Source organism: Anabas testudineus, chromosome 3, assembly GCF_900324465.2.
Source record: "Anabas testudineus chromosome 3, fAnaTes1.2, whole genome shotgun sequence".
In the NCBI taxonomy this organism is placed as follows: domain Eukaryota; kingdom Metazoa; phylum Chordata; class Actinopteri; order Anabantiformes; family Anabantidae; genus Anabas; species Anabas testudineus.
In genome coordinates, this window is record NC_046612.1 from 10,158,633 (window position 1) to 10,185,116 (window position 26,484).

At 40.4% G+C, this 26,484-nt stretch overlaps 2 protein-coding genes across 3 annotated transcripts; both read left to right on the forward strand.

Annotated features, from left to right (window-relative positions):
- Window positions 1–389: 389 nt before the first annotated feature.
- bdnf (brain-derived neurotrophic factor) lies at window positions 390–14,835 on the forward strand. Of its 2 annotated transcripts, none has more exons than XM_026378594.1 (2): window positions 390–511; window positions 13,449–14,835. In XM_026378594.1, the coding sequence occupies exon 2, from the start codon at window positions 13,470–13,472 to the stop codon at window positions 14,277–14,279; it is 810 nt and encodes a 269-aa protein (XP_026234379.1). In that variant the 5' UTR covers window positions 390–511; window positions 13,449–13,469; the 3' UTR covers window positions 14,280–14,835. The 2 variants fall into 2 exon arrangements, with proteins under 2 accessions (XP_026234379.1, XP_026234378.1); XM_026378593.1 differs by lacking the exon at window positions 390–511 and adding an exon at window positions 7,677–8,035.
- Window positions 14,836–17,407: 2,572 nt separating this feature from the next.
- Window positions 17,408–24,728, forward strand: lin7c (lin-7 homolog C (C. elegans)). Its single transcript, XM_026378702.1, has 5 exons — window positions 17,408–17,607; window positions 18,720–18,838; window positions 18,977–19,048; window positions 19,198–19,407; window positions 20,568–24,728. The coding sequence occupies exons 1-5, from the start codon at window positions 17,571–17,573 to the stop codon at window positions 20,733–20,735; spliced, it is 606 nt and encodes a 201-aa protein (XP_026234487.1). The 5' UTR covers window positions 17,408–17,570; the 3' UTR covers window positions 20,736–24,728.
- The last annotated feature ends 1,756 nt before the right edge of the window (window positions 24,729–26,484 follow it).

Sequence of the window (26,484 nt, forward strand, 5' to 3'; positions counted from 1 at the left end):
GTATATAGATATTTTCTTGGCCCATCATAGTTACCCTGGCTGTGTTATGCTTTCAGCACGTTGGACAGAGGCACCGGAGTCGTGCATGGACTAAAACGCCGAGTGGACGCCAACTCTCTTTCTCTGTTTTCCCAGCCCCCCTTTGCCAAACCTGGGATTGTTTTTTCAACTTTTGGTAAGCTTATTTCAGAGGGAGCCTTGTGGTCTGTAAACGGGAAATAAACGGGATTCTAAAGAGAGAGAGAGAGAGAGAGAGAGAGAGAGAGAGAGAGAAAAGCTATTTTTTAAAAAGAGAGAGGAAAAAAGAAAAGCGTTTCTCCATTAAGAGCTCGTGCTTTGGGATGCGTTTTTGTAGGGCGCTGTGAAAGTTGAAATGTTAGGGCGTCTGGTCTTTTGCACACCACATTCTCGGTACCTATAAGCCCCCCCACACTGCGTTAAACTTTGGGACATGCAAGTCTTGGTCGCGGAGATCTAACCACGCACATAGTGGTTGTCAGCCCTTGTAAAGGTAAGAGCACAATCCATTGTTTTCCTGTCACTCTTTTGTTCCTGTCGTCTTCTTTACGGGCTTCTTTTGGTTTCTCTCAAATGAACTTCGCCTTAAAACTACAGCATGCAGCCTTCGCCTTGGCACTACTGTGTTCAATGTGGGCATCAGTGACCGAAATAACTCCGAAATCAAATCCGATCCAGGTGACCACTATCTCGCAGGATGACATTTATTCTAAAAAGAAAATGAAGTTGGATTTCTAACATACTGGTGCGATCACATTCATTGAATCTCCGAGTCATGTGAAACGCTTTAAACTGGGACTCGTTCGTGGTTGGGGGTTTCAGGAAAAAAAAAAGGCACCTTTTTGAGGCGTTTTTTTTTTTTGGAGTTTCCGAACACTGACTGCTGCAACACAATTTGCGTAATCGTTGCGTTGTGCCTAATCATGCTCCCAATATGGGACTTAAGACGCTGCAGTGATCCTTTCAGTCTGCACGAACCGGAGTAGTGATGCTGGTGCAGCTCATAAAACTGTCTGGGAACAGATCCATCTATCTATCTATCCATATATCCATCTATCCATATATCTATCTATCCATCTATCTATCTATCCATATATCCATCTATCCATCTATCTATCTATCCATATATCCATATATCCATCTATCCATCTATCTATCTATCGGGGCTTATTTTTCTTGTTTGGTCTGGTGCATTCATGTTTTGTCTTGATGTCAAACCCTCTGGATTTTGTTATCGACCAAAAATAGCCCTACTCTTTACCCCTCCACCCCCCACCCCCCCACCCTCTCTGCCTCCCTCCCTCCCCCCGTCATCGCCATCAAATCACTTGTGTTTTTACTACGACCGCTCCACGGTTTCATTCATAAGGTGCTTTTCACTTCACCTGCTACCCTACCCCCCTCTTTTGTCCGTACACGGCTCCGTGTCGACCTGTCATCCACAGGCTACGAATGAATGATAGGAAGAAAAAAAAAAAAAAAAAAAGAGGAGAGGAAAACGATGAATTAATTCGTGATCGCTTTGATTCGGGTCATTTTACGGGGTCTGGACAAAGCGGGGCTGCTGTTACAGAAAACAATTTGTGATATTATTCCTGTGTGAAATTACAATAAAGATGGGCGTGGTCAAAGTGCATCCACTGACAGATGTTATGGCTGAATGTGATGACAGAGATAAGATGGCTTGATATGCAATTGTTCGGGAGGCATCGATTTTGTTTCTCTCTTTCTCTTTATTATTATTATTATTATTTATTTAATATTCAGCCCATCACGTAGGCTTGTTAGATTTCGATGGTAATCACCCCACATTTCCTTCTGGGATTTATTTCTCTGCTCTCTTGAAGGACTTGTAGCCTAAAAAAAATCGTCTCGCACCGATGCAGAAGCGGTGGATATTGTCTATTTCCTCTCTGTCTCCATCTCTCACTCACTCCTCTCTCTCTCTCTCTCTCTCTCCCTCTCTCTCCTTCTCTCTCTCCCGTCTTCCTTTTCTCCCCTCTGGTCAAAGATTTAAGATTTGTGATCCAAGACGAAGCAACTGCATGGCAAAACAACAGCAAGGGAAGAGAAAAGCCCCAACGCCCACTGGCAGTCCTGTTCCTCTAACTAATCAAGACTCTCCCCCCTTGCGCGCTGTGTTTTTAAATAAATACTCCAAAACGAACAGATCGAGTAAATTCCCAGGTGGATTTTTTTTTATGGGACTTCTCCGTTGGCATTTTCGCTCATTTTTACCCAGCATCATAATGTGCGCACATCGGTTTCTACACATTACTGCCTTTTGCTCCTCATTTTAAATGACATTCAAACCAAAATAGATCATGTTACTTATTTGGCTGCTTGACATTCATAAAAATGCTGCTTTAATAAAAGCTGCGTCGCAGCCACGCTTCCAACTTGTTTATTGCGCAAATTGTGACCAATCCGTAATTTCTCTAACGCACCGATAAAGGTTTTTGTGGATATAAGATCAAGAAAATTGTGATACTCTAAAGAAATATTCGGCCTTTTATTCGCAGATGATATGAGGGAGTTGGAGTCTTTTTATTGCAGCATCTTCTCCGGCTCTTTTTTTTTTTTTTTTTTTGGTTGTTGTTGTTGTTTATAAATGTTATATCGTATTTGCAGAACGTCTATTTTCTGGCCATGTAGCAGTATTTTTATTATTATTATAATTTTTTGTTTTCTACTGAGACGTGGGATTATGGTGTGGGCGTGGGCGTGTTGGGTGGAGGAGGAGGGATGAGCGGAGGCGGGTTAGGAGGGGTCTGTGGGGTGGCACGACACACTTTGTATGTATGAAGGTTTTTTTATAGCACTTTTCTGCAATGTACGTCAGCGGATCAGTCCATAAATGGGGCTGCGTGTGTTTGTGTGCGGGCGTGCGCCTGCGTGCGCTCACGCCTGTGTGCGTGCGTCTCCGCGTGTGTTATCTTTACCGAGAATCTCCCCTCTCTCTCTCTCTCTCTCTCTCTCCATCTCTCTCTCTCTCTGCACTCTCAGCTCTGCAGAGTTGGGGTGGGCGTCAATAACAAACCCGATGGTAGGTTTCATTGCAAAAAAAAAAAGAAAGAAAAAGAAAAAGAAAAAGAAAGAAAGAGCAGAAATTCTTTGGGTAGGCCTACTTATTTAACTTCTTTAACGAAAATCAAATAAAGGCAGCATTAAGAACAGATTGTTTCGCACAGCTGATGTAAATATTGGCCTTTGTGTGGCGCTTTCTTTTCCCCGTTGCGGCCAAATCAATGCACTTTGGGGATTAAAAGGATTTTGGCGAAATCTGGTTTTCAATTAACGGCGATATTTATTCTTTTTATATAAATAACAGGTATTTCTTTCTTTCTTTCTTTCTTTCTTAAAGTCGGATTTCGGATTGTGCTGCTCCACTTTGCCACGGCGCTTTTCATTCATGAATTCTGAAACAATCTGTCTATTTATCCAAGCTGATGTCTGATAGAAATTATAAATAGACTATTGATTATTTTTGGGCTATATATGGCGGAAATCTCGACTCACGGCCAGGCGGACGTCACGATATATTTAGAGCGAAAATTAATCATCTTAATCATTATGGAAATGTAGGCTACACCGCCCGCCGCCGCCGTCTCTGCAGCTGCTTTAGTCACCAGCACCATCATCTTCATCACCAACACCTTCATCCAATTAACAGGCTTGTTTAAACAAGTTCTTTAATTGTCACTCATTCGTCACAGTGGCGTGATTGTGGTTTTACAGTGATGAAGCCCACGATTAGTTATTAATACACAGAGGATATAGTTATCCTGGCAGTAGAGACATCTTTAGGGCTGGATGTCGGACCACTGCGGGACTGCAAGGATTCGTGGATTCATGATGCTGTGCGTGTGTGTGTGTGTGTGTGTGTGTGTGTGTGTGTGTGTGTGTGTGTGTGTGTGTGTGTGTGTGTGTGAGGAAATGTTGGATCATGCCGGCGAACCATTCAAGTGTGTCTCTCAGCATGTGAACATGCAGCACATCACTGAATTCAAGCAACATCTCCAAATAATAAAGTATATCTACCTGCGTTTCCTCAGTGACTCAGGTCTAGAACTAACTTATGGGTTTATTTTTGATTTTTATGAAGGAAAATATCTGATATCTGTCTCTTATTATGTAAAAAGATGTATCTGCAATTGGATGTGGTGACAGGATATGTCATATTAAACCAGGCAGGAGTCGTATTCAAGCCATTGATTTGGTTTCTACAGCCTCATTTGTGCAGCAAATGAAACATTTCTGCTTTTGGAGTTGGACTCTCACAACAAATATTTCAGCATTTCCAAGTCATTTTGTGGCATGATTAGTGTGTTTTCATTGAGCAGTAAACCATGCAAAGGTTATTGATGCTGTGCTGATATTGGATTGGGGTGGGTGGGTGGGTGGGGGGGAGTAAGAGGAGGGAGAAGGAGGAGGAGGAGGGGGGTGGCATAAGAAGAAAAGAGACACACAGAGACAGAGAGAAGCTTAATAGGCTATGGAGTGATTTACAGCCTGTACCACTATGGAAATAATGCATCAGCTGCATGAGGATGTGGATATGAAGCTGAGAACACTGGTCTTCTGCGTCTGCCTGATGATTGCAATAAAGGTTAATGTCATCACAGGGGGGCTGACATTAACTCCTCACTCCAGCATCTGATTAGAAAAGGCCTGTGCTGAGTTTACCTGTTTACCAGTCTGGAGTTTTCTCAACTGTTCTCTCCAGCTCACCGTCACGTCTCGTTTGACGTCACCCAACCTCATAGAGAACGTTTCTCTCAGCTGACGTGTTTCCTTCTCGGGGAGGAATGAAATTTCACTGTGATCAAAATACACTCATCGCCTTCCTTTATCCCCAGTGAAAATGACATTTCACAAAATGTCATTTCGTCCGTGTTACATGGTTCCTCTCTTGCGCGAGGAGGCATAATTCTACTTGTTAAGTGAAGCTTTCGGCGGTGCAGACCTGTCAGCATTGTGCTGCGTTTGGCAAGAGAAGCCTTGAAAGGTTATACAAGTGTGTCGTGTTGTCAGCTCCTGTGGTTGTTTCTTCTTTCCGCTGCACAAACAGGCGAAAAGGTTGTGAGCGGGGAAGATGTGAGGGGAGAGCTGCTTGACTGTTTGTGCAAATCATATGTGTTTGACCAAGAATGAGATGATCAAGATGTGGAGGAATTAGCCACATGTAACACGGAAAGACAAAGGGTTTCATCCCAACACCTCAGACAGTTTGAAGTCATTGTTCCCGGCGCCGCGTGGAGAAATCTTAAACCCAAAGAAATCTTACACCTCAGTTCCAATGAAATAGTGGTTTAGTTTAGTTTTCAGAAATACTCCTGGTGCCTTGTAACAGGTCAGTGTCACGCCTCGGTTTGAGCCTCAGCCACATGAATCAAAAACATCCCAGACCCACCACTGCTCGCTACTCCTGCTTATTGGGCATTTTATTCATTTCATTCAGAAATTCAGCCCTGAAAGCCTGAGACACACGCAAACCAACATACTTCTCTTGATACCAACACTTTGAGTTGTGCTGCATTTGCAGAAATGAGAGAGACCGTGTTGTTGTTTTTGCTCTTCTAATGAGATGCCAAGTGATTTATTTATGAATTACTTGTTTGGAACAGCCCCCTTGTGCAGTGTGCATTTTTTTATCCTCTTTGGAGTCATGTCGCTCAGTGATTGCTGATGCAACTCTTTGTCATCCAGAGTTTGCCCTCACCTCCTGTGAGCCTTCAGGGAGGGCTATATCTATCTTGGCATGTCCCCGGGTGTGTTGGAGGTGGGACTGACTCATTAAGCAGGTGTGAGCATCCACTCCCATACTGCTACATGCCAAACAAGAGCTCTCCAGCTCATAAGCTCGTGCAGGGAAGAATCATGATGGTAATATAGCAAACGCATCACAATAAATCTTTGCACTGGACCAGGGCCAAGTCACAAGGATAATGAGCTGCTATTTCCCCATTATGCTCGCCCGTGTATTCATCAGAGGTGGAGTTTCCAAACGTTCATCACCCATTGAAAGGTTGTGGCTCCACTGACATCTTTATTTGGATTCTGTAATATAAAGGAAACAAATTGTTCCCAGTTTGTTCCCAGTGAGGGGAAACGGAGTATCAGAAAGCAAAGCAGTTTGATTCTGTGTATATGATTTAAACACGTTTGTTTAGGTGACATTTGGTAATAATAACCTGTGAAAGCTGGTTACTACACTGCAGAGCACTTGCAGGGGAGTCATCCATCTGTTGTGGAGATGGCTCACTTTAAAAGCAAGAAGAAGCAGAATTGTTTCCAATAAGTTCACATCTTCGTTAGCCTCCAGTGACTGTTGGCAACGCGACTAACATTTCACGGCAGCGAAACTGTAAGTCTTCTCTACGCCCAGGGGTTCAGAATAGAAATGACTCAATATTATACAGATTACATTATCAGAGAGGATCGAGAGAATCAAGACAGATTAAAGATGCTTACGATAGAATAAAGGGTGAAAAAGATCATTCACAAATATACAATTACTTTTGAATGTTTTCAATCCTCAGTTTGAACAAACATCTTTGGCAGCAATAAATGCTTTGAGTCTTCTTGGGGAAGTCGCTAGAACACACCTGGATTGGACATGGATACTCGGCCATTCACATCCAAAGACTTGTCCCAAAGCCACTCCAGCATTGACTTGACCTGAAAGGTGGAGAGCTTGATGTTGCCACCACCATGCCTCATTGAACGGTATTAGCAGGTGACGAGTGCACGTTCACCAGACATATTGAGCTTGGAGTTCTGCCCTAAGAGTTTAATTTCGTCTCATCCAACCAGAGAACATTTTCCCTCCTGCTTTCAGAGTCCTTTAAATACAGTTTGGCAACCTCCAAACAGACTGTGGCTTCCATCTAACCACTCCACCATAATGGGCTGATTGATGGAGTGCTACTGAGATGTTGGTCTATCTGTCGGGTTCACACATTTCTGCAGAGGACTTGTGAAGTTAGAATGACCGCTGGTTTCATGGTCATCGCCCGGACCAATGCTGGATGGACTGGACTGTTGGACGGTTGTTGAGTGCTCCTGGGAACATGCAAAGTTTTAGAAATGCTTATAAACACATGCTCTGACCTGCATCACCATCATTTTATGATGACCTTTCTAATCAATTCACTTTGCTAATCAAGCTACTGAGCTCAAATTGAGTTTTAACCATCTACAATCAAACATTAAAGTGTGCAGAAAGTAAAGGGGTCTGACTATTATCTGAAGCAGCCGTGCACTGCTTCTTTCTTAAAGCTTATTTCATAGTAATATCTCAGCCTCACAACTCTGTCTGCAGATCTGCACAAAAAGTTCTTCCATTTAATTATATGATAATCTAATTTTACTTAAATAGGCCACCTCTAACTGGCATCCAGCGAATCACGAATTGCTGAAGACGCGCTGTTACGCAAAGCCCTTCACAAACATGCCACCTCTTTGGCTCCACGGAGCAAAATACGGAAGAGGACAAACTTCGGCTGTGCTTTACATTTGGCAGACATTATGGTGTTGATGCAGGCATGCGGACAAACAAGAGCACATCATGCACAATGGAGGCGCATTAATAGTTCCGCCTCGGGGCTGTTTAAACAGGAGTTTGGTGGCGACCAGTCAGCCAGCGGCAGGTCACATGTTGCAGCGTCATTGTGTAGTAAAGTTACTGTAGTTGCAAAGACGCTCCTCATTTCAGCTCCAGAGGTCTCTCATCCCGTGCTGCTGTTGCGGCGGTTCCAGCATGCGACAACTTCAAATTCAGACTCTCTCCAAAGGAGCCGCGCAGACATGGGAGTGCATTACCTCATCCATGCAATTTCCACCATCAATAATTTAATCTATTTGCTCCAAAGCTGAAGAGATATCCTGAAGCTTGTCGGGAGAGCACAGAGAGGAAAATATCGCTTAAGTAATTTACTCAGGGAGTTGTCCAAAACATCCCAGATGACACTACTGTGCTGTTGAATGGTCTGTTTCACGACTGGGCAGTAAAGAGGTATGTGTCTGTTCCTTCTTCGATAAAGTTGCTTTAAGCACTTTCGCTTTGTTTGATGCTTCTTGAGAAAAGATAGAGGTGTGTGTGTGTGTGTGTGTGTGTGTGTGTGTGTGTGTGTGTTTGTGGTGTTCGTCGGAGGCGGGGGGGGGGGGGGGGGGGGTGGAGGTAGGAAGAGAAGGAGGTGGGGGGGGGGGGATCTAAAAGTAGCTCTATCAAGTCCGGTTATCCTGCGAACAGACAGCGCCGCAGCCCGAGAGGGGATATGTGTAACCGTATCCTCCCGTTCATTAATAAAAAACGGAGTTATTATGTTGATTGGGTTTCCAATGCAGAGCACAGGCTCAGCAGATGTAATCTCGAGAAGAAAAAACCAAACAAGGCTGTTGTTTCCTTCTGATCAGAGCAGCCTGTGCACTGTGTCTGCTTATTAGTGTTTCTCGTAACGAAGTGGAAACAAATCCAACGTGTCTGTTCGAAATGAGCCACGTTTGAACATTTAACGACAACTTTATGCTCGTAAATAGCTCAGTAAAGCTCTTACTCTGGTGGGTCTGTATCCAAACACTGGACCTCCTTCACCGGGAGCACACAAAAAAAAAAAAGAGAGAGAGAGAGGGGGAAACTATAGGTAGGTTTTGTATTGTTGTTTTCTGAGGGGAAAAACTTTGATGAACTCATTAAGACTTTATAGGAAACCCGAGACCTGAACGCCCTGCTACGTCGGCCAACATCCACTGTTGGGTCTACTTCTTGGTGTTGTGTGTTGCACAGAATAACTTCAAATTACTGGGCAGAATGAACACGGATTAGATCCTATTTATAGCGCGGTTGGAAAACTGGCTCATTTGTGACAGCTCCGTGTGAAAATGTCTTATCCACGAACTTATCCTAGGATCACAGCATTACAAGAGCTGGATGGAAGATGGATGAATTGGCTAATTAATGATGTACTTTCCAAAAAATGCACCTTAGAGCCAATTTATTATGTGAGGGTTGTGACTGAATAGCGAAGAAGTGAACAGAGTTTATTTACAATTACGCACGAGAAAAACTGGCTGTGCGTAATTTGAAAAAGACTCCAGTTCACTTTGTGCTTGGCCTGTCTATCTATCTATCTATCTATCTATCTATCTATCTATCTATCTATCTATCTATCTATCTATCTATCTATCTATCTATCGTGTTTCACAGGACGGAGGGAAAAGGAGATGAGAGGAAGGTGGCGCGAGGGAGGGGGGGAAGATGGAGCTGTTCCTATTTCATGGTCTCACACGCCATCTAGTGCACAAAGTGGGGAACTGTAGCGCTGCTCATTTAGGGCAATAAGTGTTATTTTGATGATTTTGGTAGCTGATGAGTTAAAATTAATCACGAATTTTATGCTACGATCACACTGGGATGTTAAAAGTGCATTAACCCAGTTAAAGTGAGACTTTTTGTCCATTTAAAGACGAACAAGTAGCCTCAGTTGCTACCTTGCTATGATTTTTAATACTGTATGTGCTGCTGCTCTCTGTTCTTTCAGTCGTCCACTGTTGCGCACATTGTGGGAGGGAGACAGCGATCTTATTTGGAGAGCATAGATCACTCAGCAGCTATTTGAATGCCAGGCGCTCTGTGGCAGTGGCCGGGGTTGGCCTGGAGGCCAGGTATAATCCCTTAGTGATGCTCATCTATTACTAAACATGCTCTGAAACTGTGTCAGATTGAAAACAGATCTGGAGGAAGCAAGCTTCCACATGTGTCAGCCATTACTGCAGACAAGTCTAATTGCCTTTTTTAAGTGCTGCATTGTGGCACACAAGAGGTTTTGTTTTTTTCCACCTGAACATTTGGCATTATGTGAACGTGACAAAACATGTTGCTAGGTAAATAGCTCTAGTCGGCACAGTTCTTGAGGAATTGAACAAAGCCGGATGCCCACAAGGGAGCACTGGTAGAGGCAGAGAACAAATGTTGCTACAGGTCACACATTTCTATTCAAATGAAGTGGGCATATTCCCCTCTTTCATCTCTCCTGTTTGATGTTTATTTTCCTTTCTAACGGCTCCTAAGATACCACGCTGGCTCTGAGTAAAGATGAAGCCATACAGTATGCTGACATGTGCAGGGAGGCCAGTGAGCATTTACTGAATGTGTAATAAACCAGCTATGCTAGTCCTTTCATGCTTTGGAGAAACTTTTCAGCGTCTGTCAAAGGAGACATTTATCACGTTAATCCCCACCTGGCTCAAAGAATAAATGTGAGGGTAAGTTACATGTCCCTGCCATACAGCTCTGCTCTCAAAGCAGATGAACAGGTGGTCATCCAGAGACGCCAAAGCCAAACAGTAGACAGAGTGCACCCAGTCACCTGCTGCTATTGTTTTGGGTGTTTCATGCTGTAGATGTGTCGTCGTGAATAATGGTGTGTTTGATCAGTGGTTATTGCGGGCTTTATGTCCCTACACTCGGTGTTTTTAGCTCAATGCTGAATTGATTTACATTTTTGGTCAAATAAACTGTCATGAAGTTAAACTTGAAGAGATGTGGCGCTTAGTTTATAATGTGACACAGCTGGAGCAGTGGCGTGTAGCTGGATCAGATGTAAAATCGTATTTTTAAACAATGCGCATTGGAAGTGCACTTGACTCATCTCCTGATTACAGCAAATCACAGAACTGTTGATTTTATAACAGACATTCCCCCACATGTAGATCTCCTCCTGCTTTATTATTCATTCTTATTATGTTAACTAGAAAGCAGCTTTTTATTAACCACCAAATCCAGCCGTGCATATAAAATGTTCCTTCGCTGTATGTATAAAACAAGAGCAAACCAATCGGTTGTCACATTTAGCCCGTAGTAGATATAAGTCAGAGATTCTCCTCCAGTCCCATAGCAATTAAATGATTCATTGGCTTTATCGCTTTTTAACAGGATGTTGATTGAGAGCATAAGCCATATTGATTGTCCTGATGGAAACAGGAAATCATGGAGATAGAAATAAAATCATTTGTTGTTCCCGGTGTGAGGATACCCGGGGGAACAGCATGCAATTGCGCACTGTTGAGTGGCATTACCCCCAGCAACCTCCTCCCCTCCATTCTTTCCCCTATGGAGACCTGGAAGAGACGTCATCTGTGGTTGTTATGCTGCGAAATGACGCTGGCAGTCTCTCCACCCCCTGCTACTGCAATATTACCCCTGTGGTCTGTTACAGAAGATGCAGCACTCTTCGTCTGCACCATTTCCAGCATGAAGTTTGACGCCTAACAGTAATCAGCCCTCTGCCTTCATTTCCCTTATGTGGAAGTGGAAAAGTGGAACCATTTGAGTGTGATGCTGATAATAATATCAGCCTAAATGCATCCTACACATAAAGCTCGTGACTGGCCTCAATCCCGTAAACCTACACGATTTGCTGTGCTGGGAAGCATCACAGATAATTCTTATTATTGGAACCCAAATCTTGACAATACTCAAGCTTACTAATCTTAAATTTGCCTGTTAAATAGACTTTTATGAGCAATATTTAATGACCATTTTGAATTAGCTCCCTATTTTTGGCTTTGTCCTAATTGTTGTTTTAGCTGCGAGGAAAAATATCCCCATCTAGCTGCAAACACATACAAGCGAGCCCCTCCCCATGCCCTCCCCCTAACACACACACTCACACACTCTTGAGGAGCACGTCACTGAGCTTGGGGAATGAGTGGCTCATTAAGAAGAAGGATGTGATATTCTGAATAGAGACTGTGAGACTCCCAGCACGTCTATTTTTAGACAAGATATCTCTATGGCAGTCACCGTGGTGTTGGTTAATTGCAGCCACAGCCCCTGATACCAATTAAGAATGAAACAAACGCTGTTAAGGTGGGGTTTTGCTCCATCCTATTACGAAGGTCCTCGTGTCCGTTCTGAGTGCAGGCGGGAGTGTGTTTGCGTGGCGTGTTTTCCTGTATCAGGTTGGGACATGCAGAGTGCAGTCAAAGCCTCGACCAGGCTATTTTTAAATGAGCCCCTGTGGAAAGCAAGATCTAGATTTTCTTTTCATTATGGTCGCTTTTATATCTCTGACTGTTGGATGTCCACCAATTCATTGATTTGCTGTGCACCATAGAGCTTCTCAAAAGGTAAGAGATATGTGCTCAGGCAATGGTTAAGTATGCATGTACAGTATTTTGGATACACCTGGCTCCTTGTGGCTCCAATCTCCACCCCACCCCACCCCACCCGGCGGTGCTTTGCTTATCCTGCAAGCTTCTCTGCTGAGCCTTGAGATCGGTACTTTACGGTGCAGGGAGGATGACACATCTTTCTGTCATTCAGCTTCCTCGTGACGTCCTGTTAATTCATCCTGCAGTGCTCTTGCCGTCCACCTGCCAAAAAAACAAACAGTGTCCCTCAACAGGCTCCTGCTTCCCAGTCATAACTATAAGGTTTAGTATCAGACCTGTGTTACAGCACAGGCCAGTTTTTTTTTAATTCAATAAATACGACCGTAGCACCTGTGTTTGTCTGAGCCAAGACAAACACAACCGTCCCCACTCAGTCCCTCGGTCAGTGATGTCCCTGTTGGAGGTTTCCTGAGTGTTGATAATGGTGATTTTCCTAGTTGGGTAATGTCCAAGTCCAAATACAATACATGCACTCTACAAACAAACAAAACAAACAACACCATATCCTTATGTCAACACATCAGCTGTAGAGCGTTTCATCATTTTGTCAGTTCACAGTTGACCCTCACGTGGCTGGAGCCCAGTATACATCTACATCTATTTGCCACCTGTTTTAACAGTTGTAAATGAACAGAAAGTTTAAAAAAAAAACGATGAGACAACATGTCATTCATAAAGCTTAAAAACAGGGGAAAAGTATGAGCTTTCAAAACTGTCAAGATATGATTCAGTGATTCAGGCAGTGAGGGCTGGATGACGGGTTTGACCACTGAGAAACAACGCATCTTTGCTCACTCTAGAAATAAGCTGTAAAGCTTGACAGAAAGAAAAAAGCTCATAAATAATAGCAAGCTTGTAAGGATGTAGTGACATCTATTTGTGTAATCTTATCTCATGTAATAAGTGATCTCTCTGATGCTCAGCACAGCTTTTGTGCGTTACTGCCAACAAATAAAAATCTAAGCCAGACCTCACATAGGAACAGAATGATTACAGTTTGCAAACAATTTGAAAACACTGATGACACAGCGCCAGTATCAGTTGAATAAAAACATTTTGTGGTGATTATTCCAAAGCTACTGGCTCTTTTTTTCGCTTGCAAATAAAGAGTAGGGGGCACGAGAGCAGAGGCTTACATGGTGCATTATGAATCAAGAATAAGCTAACGTAGTTGAAAATGCTCTTTGACTAACTGTCCCGTTCTCTCTCCCCCTTGCGTCCCTCTTGTTTTCTGTCTTTCTCTCCCGCTCCAGTTCCACCAGGTTAGAAGAGTGATGACCATCCTGTTCCTTACTATGGTTATTTCATACTTCAGTTGCATGAGAGCTGCGCCCCTGAGAGACGCCCCGGGCATGCGGGGCCATCGGACGGAAGGCTACTTGGGCGCCGCTGCGACGGCCCCACGAGGCCATGGGACTCCACAGAGTGGTGGTGGGCCAGGCCAGCGTGGGGAACTGCCCTCGCTCACAGACACATTTGAGCAGGTGATCGAGGAGCTGCTCGAAGTGGATGGAGACGCGGCACAGCTGGGACAGGGGGCTGATAGGAGCCAGGGAGGTGGGGGCCCGTCCTCAGTAGTCACCACAGAGACCAAGGATGTTGACCTGTACGACTCGCGGGTGATGATCAGCAACCAAGTGCCTTTGGAGCCGCCGTTGCTCTTTCTTCTGGAGGAATACAAAAACTATCTGGATGCCGCTAATATGTCCATGAGGGTGCGGCGACACTCCGATCCCTCGCGCCGTGGAGAGCTCAGCGTGTGTGACAGTATTAGCCAGTGGGTGACAGCTGTGGATAAAAAGACGGCAATAGACATGTCTGGGCAGACAGTTACCGTCATGGAAAAGGTCCCTGTCCCCAATGGCCAACTGAAGCAATACTTTTATGAGACCAAATGCAACCCCATGGGGTACACAAAGGAGGGCTGCAGAGGAATAGACAAGCGGCATTATAATTCCCAATGCAGGACAACCCAGTCCTACGTGCGAGCGCTTACCATGGATAGCAAAAAGAAGATTGGCTGGCGGTTTATAAGGATAGACACTTCATGTGTATGCACATTGACCATTAAAAGAGGGAGATAGTGTATAAAATGTATAGATTTTATTGAAGAGTTTAAAAAAGAGAATAAAGAGAAAATATCTATTTGTATATATACATAACAGGGTAAATTATTCCGTCAAATGAAAATTTTATGGACTGCATGTAAAAAAAGATGAAGTTTATACAGTAAAAGTGATATTACAGTCTATTTATTGAACATATTCATGACCTTGTAAACGATTAAAAATCTGATCAGTCATTTGCGCCCAGTTTAAATTACTATAACACATTCCTCAAAACATTGTGATTTGTTTACGTTGCCAAGAATTAGAACATGAAGGAAAAAAACAGGCAAGGAAAGAGAGAGGACAGCTCCATCTTCAAAAGCTTGCATGCTGCTTCAATTGTGAATTGAGAAATTCTCCACTTACAAAAAAGAAAATGATGCTGACCAAAAAACATTCCATTTACATATTCAGCAGAAAACAATTTTCCTCTCAAGTAATTTATCTGTTTACTGTTCTAAACTTCTCAAGGTAATGTTGGAATTACATACTATGTCAAGGTGCTGTTGTCAAAGCTTTGCTGTTTATTTTTTTATCCCCACCAGAGGAAAAAGGTATATATCAAAAATTATATATATATATATATATATATATATATATATATATATATATATATATATATATATATATATATATATATATATATATATATATATAATTTATTCATTGACATGTTTCTGGGTTACTATTATTCATTTTGTATGTTGTGAAGTTGTTTGCAATATTAAACTGAAATATTTCAAGAAATAAAAATGACTATAGGCAACTGAAAACAAAATCAATGTCGATAAAGTTTCAACAGTGCACTTTTAGGCAGGAAAGACTTTATTATACAAACAGGCAGGCAGGCGGGCAGGGAGGACGGCAGACATGCACATACACACATACATGCATGTGTGCAAACTCACAAACACTCCATAAAAACAACAATGGAGTTTGTTTTTACAGGCTGCAGGTAAATGATATTTCCAGTAACAGGAGTCACTGCATTGGATAATACACAGTGAAAGAAATAATGACAGCGTACACAGGTGTTATTTACTTAATTATTACTCCAGCTGCACATGTGATATTTCACAATTATAAGAACTTAACATTGCAAGGAAATCGCCTACACATACAAGTGCAGACTGGTACGACTAGGCTACAGACGCACATGAAACATGCCTGAGTTTGACAGTGATGGATACACCCACCCATACTGTTGTGTACATTAACATTACATACACCCAACATTTTCTTACTAGCTCATGATAATCCCACCTTTAAATCTCCAGTCACTGAAGATTATATTATTTTACAGTTGTTCATTCATTGAGATAAAAACATGGTCTAGGTAGCTGGTTTGGTATTTGGGTAAAAAGTCTGATGCAGCTTCATATCAATATTCCCTCCAGCAGACTATAACACTAGTGCATTACACATTGCAGGTCTCATCGCCTGCCAGTTCTAGATGCCATAATTTAAGGTCGTAGTAGGATACCAATAAAATCTATTCAACTTTTCATCTGAACACCATAAAACACTCATATAATCACATGTTTCCAAATAGAAAGTATTCATATAAAATGAGCAGATATAAAGCTTCATCAAAAGCTTCAATTACATGTCGTTTTACATGGAATCCAAACCAACTTACTTCAACCTGAAGGTAAGTGACGTCTCTGAAGAGAACTGGATCTGGCATTTTGAGAAACGTGCTGCTGAATGGAACGAAACATCTCATGAACAGCGACCAGATGGTCCATTTTCCTCTCTGCTTATTTGGATGGTCCAGAGGCTGCTGAGTGGCTTTTGCACTGCATCTGAGAAAGATGACAAATATGAAGTATCCACTGGCATGAAACTACTGCAAAAGATTTACTAAACTAAGAAACTAAAGTTTCTTGTCAAACCAAGTAAGAATTAACATTAGGTGAAGTAGTTCTCGTATCTCATGTCATGGGAGGAGAAGCAGTTGTTCAGCCTTGCTCTTCAAACAAAATCCACCTTAATATCAAACTGAAAGGATTTAGTAAGACTTAATGAACGTGCCTGAGCACCAACACATCCTCAGCATACAGGGCAATGAATCAAACCTCCTGCTGTACATTTTAGACACTGCTCCATTTATCACGAGCCTTGGGCTTTTTATGTTTAACAAAGCTTAAGTAATAGAAAACTTCCCTCTGCCAATCACACAGTTAAAGGACTGGATAATGTGACTCTGAATCACCAGATGTCTTTGATTAGAGTCAGTGTGAGCCAGACCACGTTTGCAGAAAAGTTTGTGATCGTAAATCAAGCGTGTGAAAGCGTTTTGTTTAAGCCAGATATGTGGCTAAAGCTTAAAAACAAACAAAAAACACAATAATGATAATAATAATGACAATAAATAACAAAGGGAAAAGAAAAGTAATAAGAAAATAAGCAAACAATTGCTGCTGCTCCTCTGAATGTGGGCCCTACTCTCATGTGTGTCACACTCCAGTCACTGATGTTTCATCAGTTGTCAACTATTTTGTTTTACATCACCAACCGGGTTGTCGTACTAAATGGTGCTTCAAAGTTTGAGCGGTTTTCTGCCTCTGAGTCTCAAGATGTGCTGCAGCCCACCAGCAGAGGACGGTGAAGAGCGAGACTCCCAGGTGGTCCCCCCTCACCTGTCACAGGACATCAGGTAACATCTGCTCATGCAGAGGCTGAGGTCAGCCATCAAATAAAGGATGCTCTGACCTACAGATGGCTGATTGTTAAATAAGGATTTGGGTGTAACCCTTTCCTCATATTCATTGGACGCTAACCAGCGAGACCTCCAGTGGCCTTAACACAAGGTACAAAATGATCAAAATGATTCAACAAAAAACACAACTAAACAGTTACTACTTAGTTACTAAAAGTTAAAGCTGAGTGACAGCAGTAGTCTAGCCTGTATATAATAGAGCTTATATTAAATTATATGATTAAAATGTGAGGTGTTAATTAAATACTTTATCATTTCTGGTTTTACATTTATTTAGGAATTATTTTTGAGATAATATGATAAAAGTCATTCACAACACTTCGCCTAACGCTGGGTTTATGGGTAAATTCCGATTTTTCCACTCTGCGCGCATTACCTGAACGCACCATGACACTGGCAGCTAGCCTAGCCGGCTAACTTGGCTAATCTGATTTACCGTCTCGGTTAAGCAGACGTAACGTTAGCCAGGATTACTTAATTTAGTTTTCCATAACTAGCGTCTAACGCAGTATCTTCAGGACGTTAAGTAGCCAATAATATCAAGAATGGCATCGCTTGGAGAGCCTGTGCGATTGGAGAGAGGTAAAGTTAAATGGCTAGCTAGCGTTAGCTCAGAAATAATTGTTGTGATGCCACATAAATGTCTATGGTGAACGGAAGACATTAGCCTAGCTTAGCTGGCGTTAGCCAAACAGAACTGGTGATTGTTTTTGAATGTGTATGTGCATGTTTAGTCGACCAACTCTGCATTAACGATGCCTTGCATATAGGTAATGCGTATGGTTTGGATGTTTATGTGTTAATTGAGTGTATATTTATCGACACTGAGCTGAAATAATAATCGTTTCTGCGGCTACATTGTTATTCTTTCCCTACTAGCTAGCTAAGCTAGCTGACAACACAGCTTGTTTCCTCAGCATATGTTAGCATAAAAACGAAGCCTCATACACTTCATTAGCTGATATTACACCAGCTACATTGTTATTGGCATCAAGAAGGGTGAGAAGGAGAAAACCTTTGGTTACCATTTCATGAAATATAGCCACTTTCTTCTACCTCAGTGTTTCTGCTAACAAAACAGACCTTGTTAATTGTTTAACTCAATAAACAGATTTAGAGAATAACGACATAATTCATTCTATGTCAATACCACAAATATTCAGCTCTAAATAAATAATTTAGACAGAGTAGATGTTAATGTTGGTCCCATCCCCTGTGTGTTACCAGGTAATTAGAGACCCATTTGGAAAATAGTTATTGAACAGTTAGCACTGACATTTACTTTGTGTAGTTCATCATTAGCACTGATTCTTGCTTTTGAGTTTGACATTATGGAAATTGCTCTATTGGCTTATGTAGGTACGTAGCTCTTTTTGTGAATTTTTATTTATGCTGTATAAACATTGTCCACTGGGACTAAATAATTTTTAATCATATCAGATGTCAAGTAAGTTCAGTCCAAGGAAACTAAATCTCAGAGTAATTAGACATAAAAGTAATAGCTATGTGAATGACTTTAAATAATGGTAGACATAAATATAGATTAATATGATTTGACAAGCTTATTCATTGTTTTTTTCCTTTTAGCCTTGTTTCAGTGCAGATTGGTTACTGGCGTTCTTAGATGTGTGGATTCTTCCATTTCCAGTTATCAATGAAAACCTTCATGGTGTTTTTTGTGTTCTTGTTGACAGACATTAACCGTGCTATTGAACTGCTTGATAAGCTCCAGAGGACAGGGGAAGTTCCTCCGCAGAAGCTGCAGGCACTGCAGAGGGTCTTGCAGAGTGAATTTTGTAATGCTGTCAGAGAAGTGAGACATTTTGTTATTCCCAAGATGTTTAACAAAAGTGACTATAATTTGTCTTCTGTCTTCTGGTTTGATTGATGTTCACCTGAGTGAAAACTACTGTTGTGAGGTTTAATGGTATGTCCAACTATATCTCTTCAGGTTTATGAACATGTGTATGAAACAGTGGACATCAACAGCAGTCCTGAGGTCAGGGCCAATGCCACAGCCAAGGTAAACCCTAGTCAAATACCATCTGACACAAGCATTGGACTTATGCACATTTATCTGTATTTCAGGCAGTTACTTCATTATATGCTCTCTAGTTGATCGTAATAAAATTGTATATTTGCAAAGATTAAACAGCACCACTTTATCTGTAGGCTACTGTGGCAGCTTTTGCAGCAAGCGAGGGACACTCGCATCCACGTGTTGTGGAACTGCCAAAGACTGAAGAAGGCCTAGGTTTCAACATTATGGGAGGAAAGGAGCAAAACTCACCCATTTACATCTCACGGATCATCCCAGGTGGCATCGCAGACCGACATGGAGGCCTGAAGAGAGGCGACCAGCTTCTCTCTGTTAATGGGGTGGTACGCTCAAATCACACTCTCAATACTTACTCTGGGATATTTAAAGTTTATATTGAAGTTTTAGCTTTGCACACATTTCAGTGTGACACACTAATTTTGAGCACAATTTATTTATTTCCAGGTATAACAAAATACAAAGCAAAGACCCAAAGCTAATGTTTTCTGAATTCATCTTAAATATACACCAGGTGATAAACATAACCTTTCTAATTTAGTTCTTCACTTCAGACCAAGTTATTTATATACCTTCTATCTTTAAATGTGAACAGAATTAAGACAAGAGGTCCCCGAAAACATTTGAAATGTTCGATTTACTGCTAATTTTTAGTATACTTAACTCCACTTGAGCAAAGATGTGTCCAGAAATTGAAGAAGTATTTTCATTATCTTGTTGGAGGCTGATAAACTAATATGCATTCGACAGTTTAAGTTCCCTCGCACATGAGCAGCCATCAGAAGAACTACATGTAGCCACCGGTTGTGCTGTAGAGCAGTGTTTTTAGGAGTTGTTCTCAATTTGTCACTGAGGACACTGAAGCATGCACCTCTGCACGTAGGTGGTGCATATTCAGACCATGGATGGTTTTGTGTTATTCCAGACACACACACAGATAAATCAATGTGCCAACAAAGGCAGGACAGAAGAATATGGATGTTTATGATGTAGGTTTCAAATGCTTCACAAAAGTAACTCTGAGGTTTTTAGTTCCTCAGACATTTTCAAAGATACACACAGTGTCTTTTTTGAAGTATGTTTAAACAAAGTCTTCAGGGTGCCTTATAGGCTCTTCTATATTAGATAAAATGTTTAGCAGATGTGATTGCTGCTCTGCTTGTGTAGTTTAAACGTCCTAGTTCAGCCAAAGACAATCATCCAATTGACTTTGTTTATTGCTCAGTTTGTTCTCTCATTAAAATGTCCAAATTACAAGCTTTTATATGGTAAGTTGAACCAGACCGATGTTTACTCTAATACCTCAGACATAATAAGGTCATTGTTTCATCCAAAGTTACAACATAGTTTTTTCAACTTGATTTTAACAGCTGCCCACACTTGATTGTTTTAGGGTTATAAAGTTATAAAAACTAAGGACTTTAATGACAGTTGTGCTCTTTTTCTGATAAAATCTTAACGTTACATTTCTGTGTTTCTCTCCCAGAGTGTGGAAGGTGAGCACCATGAGAAAGCTGTGGAATTCCTCAAAGCGGCTCAGGGCACAGTGAAGCTGGTAGTAAGGTACACCCCCAAAGTCCTAGAGGAGATGGAGTCACGCTTTGAGAAAATGAGGTCGGCGAAGCGCCGCCAACAGAACAACTTTCCCAAGTAGGATCCGTGCTGATGCCCAGCTCCCATGTGTCTCCTCCTCTAGCCTTCTGGCCATCTGTTCTGGTCTCTGTCTTAACTCCCTGCCCAAAAAAAAAAGGAAAACAACATAAACATAACCAGGTTTAGTTTCAGCTCCCACCCACACATACTGCATATTGTGCTTCTGTTCTTTTCTGTAGCATTTTTAATATTCATCATTGTTACTGTACAAGACACTACAACTCTAGATGAACACTAGATTGAACGTGATTGTCAGTGTAGGTGGTCACTCACACGTGTGCATTATTTTTGAATTGACAGTTTGAATGCAACTGAGACCAACTACAGAGCTCCTTCTTCTGGAAAGGTAGTGGTGATTCTTTTATCACAGCCACTACCAAGTGCCTCAGGGCAACCACGTTTATCTTATGTACTGTGTTCACAGAAGGTTTTTTTTTTTATTTAAGGGTTTATAATCAAATACTAGTAATTCTTGCAGGAATTGCTATATGCTTTTCAATTGTGATTGATTAAAAGAATACATGGTTAGCTTAAGTAAAACTCTTTAAGTTTGCAGTCTTTCTAAAAGCAGTTTTATCTTAATGGCCACTCTGCATGCTTGTCTGGAACACAGAAGCTTTGGAGGAGTTGATTATAGTTTGAATTAGATTTAAAAGAGATAGTTATATGTTTGATAATAAGGGAAAATGCTAGAAGGACACTTTAGAACAAAAGTGGTAGTTTATCATGGCTTTTTAAGTTTTCTCTTTTAATGTCATACGACACTATAAAAAGCTCAGCAGGTACTGTGGGGTTTGACGAGCACAGCAGATACTGTAAGTGATCTAATGAGGTCTCGGCATCATGAACTAAATTCCTCTGTTTTCTGCCTCTGTTATCAAAAATAAAAAACCTTCATAAACTCAGCAATCAGCCTGACATGAGAAAAAAAACCTGTTCAGCTTTGAATTAATTTGTCTTGACGTAAATCAGGAATGTACTTTATGTCATGTTTGTCAGTTCAGTACTTCGCTAGAAGTTACTCAACATTTGTCTTTTATCTTTGCTCGAAACTGCTTGTGAGTATTGTTTGCATCATGTAGTGAAGAAAAGTTCGAACTATACGATATCAAACAATCTCTTCATCCCACAGTAATAACTAATGTGAGCTTTCCTCATCAAATAGTAGCTGTTGATATCACACATAGTGTATATGATCACATCAAGACTCCACAGTGTTTAGATGTTTATACAGAGTATGTTGGGTTGTTAACATTTTGTTACACAGTGAACAAAAAAAGTGTCTTAAATGAAGCATTAACTACTTCTGAACGTTGACATCCTGCTATCACTGAGATCTTAAAGGTTCAATGTGCTTATAATACCAGGTGTGGGATGAGAATTAACAGTAAAGATGTTTAGAAAAATGTGTTGAAATTTAAATAACCATTCTTTTTTACATTGTAATGTTGTACATTCAAAGACACAAGTGACAATATTTCAATAATTTATTAGAGCAATAAGTTGTAACATTTTCTTCCATTTATGAATTCATTGCCATATTTTACCTGGATATTTTTCTTAATTTTTTTAGTGATCATTCCATTAAAGCCAACGTTTCTGTGGCACCCATGTATTCTACATGCATGTTAAGTGTAACAACGACAAACACTTTTTATTACTGGAAAACACAAACATTAAGTTTGTTTTGTTGCTGTATCCCCAGTATACTGTATAAGGATTTACACTTATTAGTCATCTATTCTTTCAGAGTGTTGACAGAATGCATGTTCAGCTATTATACAGACGACCCTCATATGATGGAAAAACCTTTTATGATGTGCTTAAATTATTAACTGAGTCCAAATCCTACCCTGAGGCCTATATATGCAATAAGTCATGATTTTCCTTAAAATACTCTGATATTGGATATAAAATAACAAAAGTGAGAACCAATTTAACTTACTTAAAGGCTTTTCTTGCTTTTCACTAATGGAAAAATTATGTAGTTGTATGTATAATGACTATCGGTTCAAACCCCTTAAACATCCAATCTGTCAGTGTGTGGGGAGCCAAAGGGATCCCCAGAACAAATTTAATGTCAGAGATTTATTCACAGCAGTGTTTGTTTACATGGTACATGCAATATCATGTATATAGCATAATGTAAAACCAGGATTTAGCTCCATAAGCCATACTATTGTCCAGTCTCAGGATCAACACATCATTCGAGACAGTTAGGATAGCTGATTTACAAAATAAATGTATGGTGCATAACATAACAGATACATATGGCGTGTATAAAACACTAAAACCCCCTGCAGGGTAGCTTCAGTCTGCACTTGTCAGATGCTGAACGTTAGTTTAGCATTAAATGAATTTCCATTTGAATGCAAGTTCTTGGCTTATGTTGTCGTGACTAAGGTTACTTCAGTAATTCTATTGTTTACTTCAAAATACAATGGTCTTCATTCATTAAAATATGCTCCAAGTGGAAATTTGTCCTGAAGAACAGTTCACTGTGCACCACTAAATGTACTGCAGTGAACTTAAAGTACTAAAAATGTAATGAATGCTGCATAGATAGATAAGATAGTTAACAAACTAGATTTTTTTCCCCACAAGAAAGATGAAGATTAGAGCAAACTAATTCTTTGACATTGTACTATTGTGAATGTTTTTAAATGTCCATTATGAAACTATGAGTCCTTTATCTGCAGGATTATCTTCAGTCTTGTCACTGGAAGGTGCCATTAACTTTCAGTTGTTCTTTTCTTTAACATTGCTTTAAATGAAGTCAAAAACAAACAAAAAAAACAACAGGTGTACTCCCTGTAATCTATTACTCTTTATAAAAAATGCAGAATTTAAGGATACAAATAAAACACAGTACTGAAAAAAACTGAATGCAAATCAATTATCTATGCAAGGTTATTTCAAAACTTTGGAAATACCCTGTATTGGTGCAAAATAGCATTTTACTACAGAATGTTATAGAAAATCCTACTTTGAGGCTGTGTGGACAGATGTTTAATGTAATAAACAATTTTGGCACCGCTGCACTTAAGACACATTGGAGTTACAAAATGTTAGGAGACTTAAACAGTGAAACATTCTCATATTCAACCTCCATTAACAGTGAATATTTTCATGTGATATTAGCCTTGCTGTCTAATTAATGATTGTCAGGATACATGTTGAACAACAATATAGGCATATGTGAAGGTATAGTTAGCAGTACACCATTTCATAAGCTACTTTGCGCATTCTTTTGTTTTGGCAGAAAATAAAGCAGAGGAGTTTTGGTGTACATAAAAGTTAAAATGTCTCATAATGAATAGTTTGTCCCTTTAGGTGTTATATCCAATAGCTCATACACACCAATCAGGAAAAAATGTAATGAGACTTGGTATAGATATTGCACAGTTACACTTTCCACTGAATGTCACTGACCATTTTCTAACTTAGTTGCAAGATTTTGTGCAGTACTTTCGACTTTCTACCCATTTTCCTTGTCTATACTGGAATGGTCAATAGAGTATTTTTTATAATAGTATTTTTTAGTTTCTTTTGATATTTTTCTCAATTTTTATAAGTGATTTTACTAAAAAATAAATACCAGGAATGATTGGTACATCAATTTTGACTACTGTAGGTACCAGGGCCATTTAAGCAAAGCCTCTCTGAAAAGCAGCACTAGCTAATGCTATTCGATCTGGTGACTGTGTGAACAGACTGAAGAGATAAACTGTCTCACATCAGCGCCTCTTTTCTGAGATCTGAACTGATTTTTCTGTCTGGTACCAAGACCAAACTAGCAACATTTATGAAAATTTTGATAATGTTTTGAAATGTTTTAGTCCGAGCTTGTTTATTATTATTACCTGTAGTCTGTGCTGTGTTATTTTTTGTTCTCTAATTTACTGTGTTATATTAATGTGGAATGTAAAATGTTGTGGTGTAGAACATAATATTAATTAGTTGGACTGGAGGCTCAATAAACTATTTAAATGTATGACCTTTCTTGAACATCTCATTTATTTTAGTTAAAGTGATGGGACGTGTGTGATCGTGTGCATATCTTTGTAATAAATGCTGCATTTGTGTTACATTTTGAGTCAGATTAAGTCTAATTTTGGTGTTTGCCAAAATGTCTGTCTGTCCTAAGTGTTCTTAAAGCATCCCTACACTATATTTAACAGTTTAAAAGGTGTCTTTACGCTGATGCATCCAAACGCACACTCTGTGTCTGAGAAGAGCTCAGAAACAGGAGCACAGAGGTAAATCAGGGCCAGTTTGCTGGAACCACACAGTGCACGTGACAGCAATTTATTAGAGCAGGTTGTTCACACTACAGCTTGAGACCAGAGCACAGCTGCTGGTTTCCATGATGTGGACCCAATCTGTTGCAGAGTCTCATGTGAGGATGGTTCACTTTGCCTTTTCTGGCAAGCAAAATCAGTCACAGCGAGGAGCATGCGCAGCAGCAACAGCAGGGGCCCAGGACGAAGGAGGAGGCTAAACTGGATCAGGAGCCAAATCAGCAGCAGGCGCAAGTGAGGAAGAAGAAAATGATTCATGGTAATACATATATAACACGCATACGTGTACAGGTATGAGGCTTGAGAAAGAGAATAAATAGAGATGGGAGCTTTAAGAGATAAGTAAACCGTTGTGTTGCAAAAAGCTGTACTTGTAAAAACATGCAAATAAAATTATAAAATAATTCATTTCAAATAGGATGTACACAGACATTGCTGCAGGACAACATGTAAAGACACAGGCTAGGAAAAATTACAAAATGCTGAAAACAAAGTGTGGGTAAGATAATCACAGATTTATTAAAAAACTAAGTGACTATTTTCCACTGGATTTTGTTTTACTCTTTTATTTTTATCAATAATTATTAATTGCATTTATTGAGAAAAATGTATTCATTTATAAACAACTTATCAAACATTTAGTAATGGGCTGCCATGTTTGTTTCATGCCAAACAGAGGAGTTCAACACCAGAGATGTTATTACATCCATACATGGATGTCCGAGTTATACAGATTAAACGTTGATACTTGTTGACCCGAGTCTGGATTTTCACCATGAAGCTCATTTAAAATTCATGTGAAACATGTTGTCAAAGCAACAAATCCTGACCAAACCTACGGGAGTTTAGGTTTATTGACAGTTAGATGAGTCATTACCAACAGTTTAACAGCTACAAATTACTTTTGTGTTTGCATTTATTATAATTATATGCTGATATAATTGTGATTCTTCTAGTAGTAAAGTCCATGCAAAATCATACCAAAAACCAGTCTTTAGCAGTTCAGCTCTAGTGTGAGGAAGCCAATTTCTCCTGTGATCTGGTGTCATGGTTTTAGCTGAATGTTGAATGTCTCTGCAGTTTGCAGACCAATGCCTTATAGGTGGACACACAGGTTTACCAAAAATAATGCACAGGAGAGTCAGAACATTCAGTTTGTGCACAATAAATGTATTTCTACAAATTATTCTAGGCGATTGGAGCACAAAACATAAACACTTTCCCCCCATCGCCCTCTATACATTAGGAACAGACAAGAGATACGATATCTGAGGCCATGACTGAGCACTCTGCTCTGGTGTAGATGTTCCACATGTGCTTTGTGTGACCATCTGCTCTCTAAGTGCTAAAGAACACTTAAAGTGCTGGACTGTATCGGTTAAATCTCCATTAGAGTAGTGAGAGCACTGGGAACATCATCATGTGCTGCTGGAAAATGCACACATTTGA

What these genes read in the sequence shown, in the direction of transcription:
- lin7c (XM_026378702.1), top strand. Translation starts at nt 17,571, where the DNA reads ATGGCATCGCTTGGAGAGCCTGTGCGATTGGAGAGAG. An exon ending in GGGCCAATGCCACAGCCAAG is followed by an intron (nt 19,049 to 19,197) that starts GTAAACCCTAGT and finishes CTTTATCTGTAG; the next exon opens with GCTACTGTGGCAGCTTTTGC. An exon ending in TTCTCTCTGTTAATGGGGTG is followed by an intron (nt 19,408 to 20,567) that starts GTACGCTCAAAT and finishes TTTCTCTCCCAG; the next exon opens with AGTGTGGAAGGTGAGCACCA.
- bdnf (XM_026378594.1), top strand. Translation starts at nt 13,470, where the DNA reads ATGACCATCCTGTTCCTTACTATGGTTATTTCATACTTCAGTTGCATG.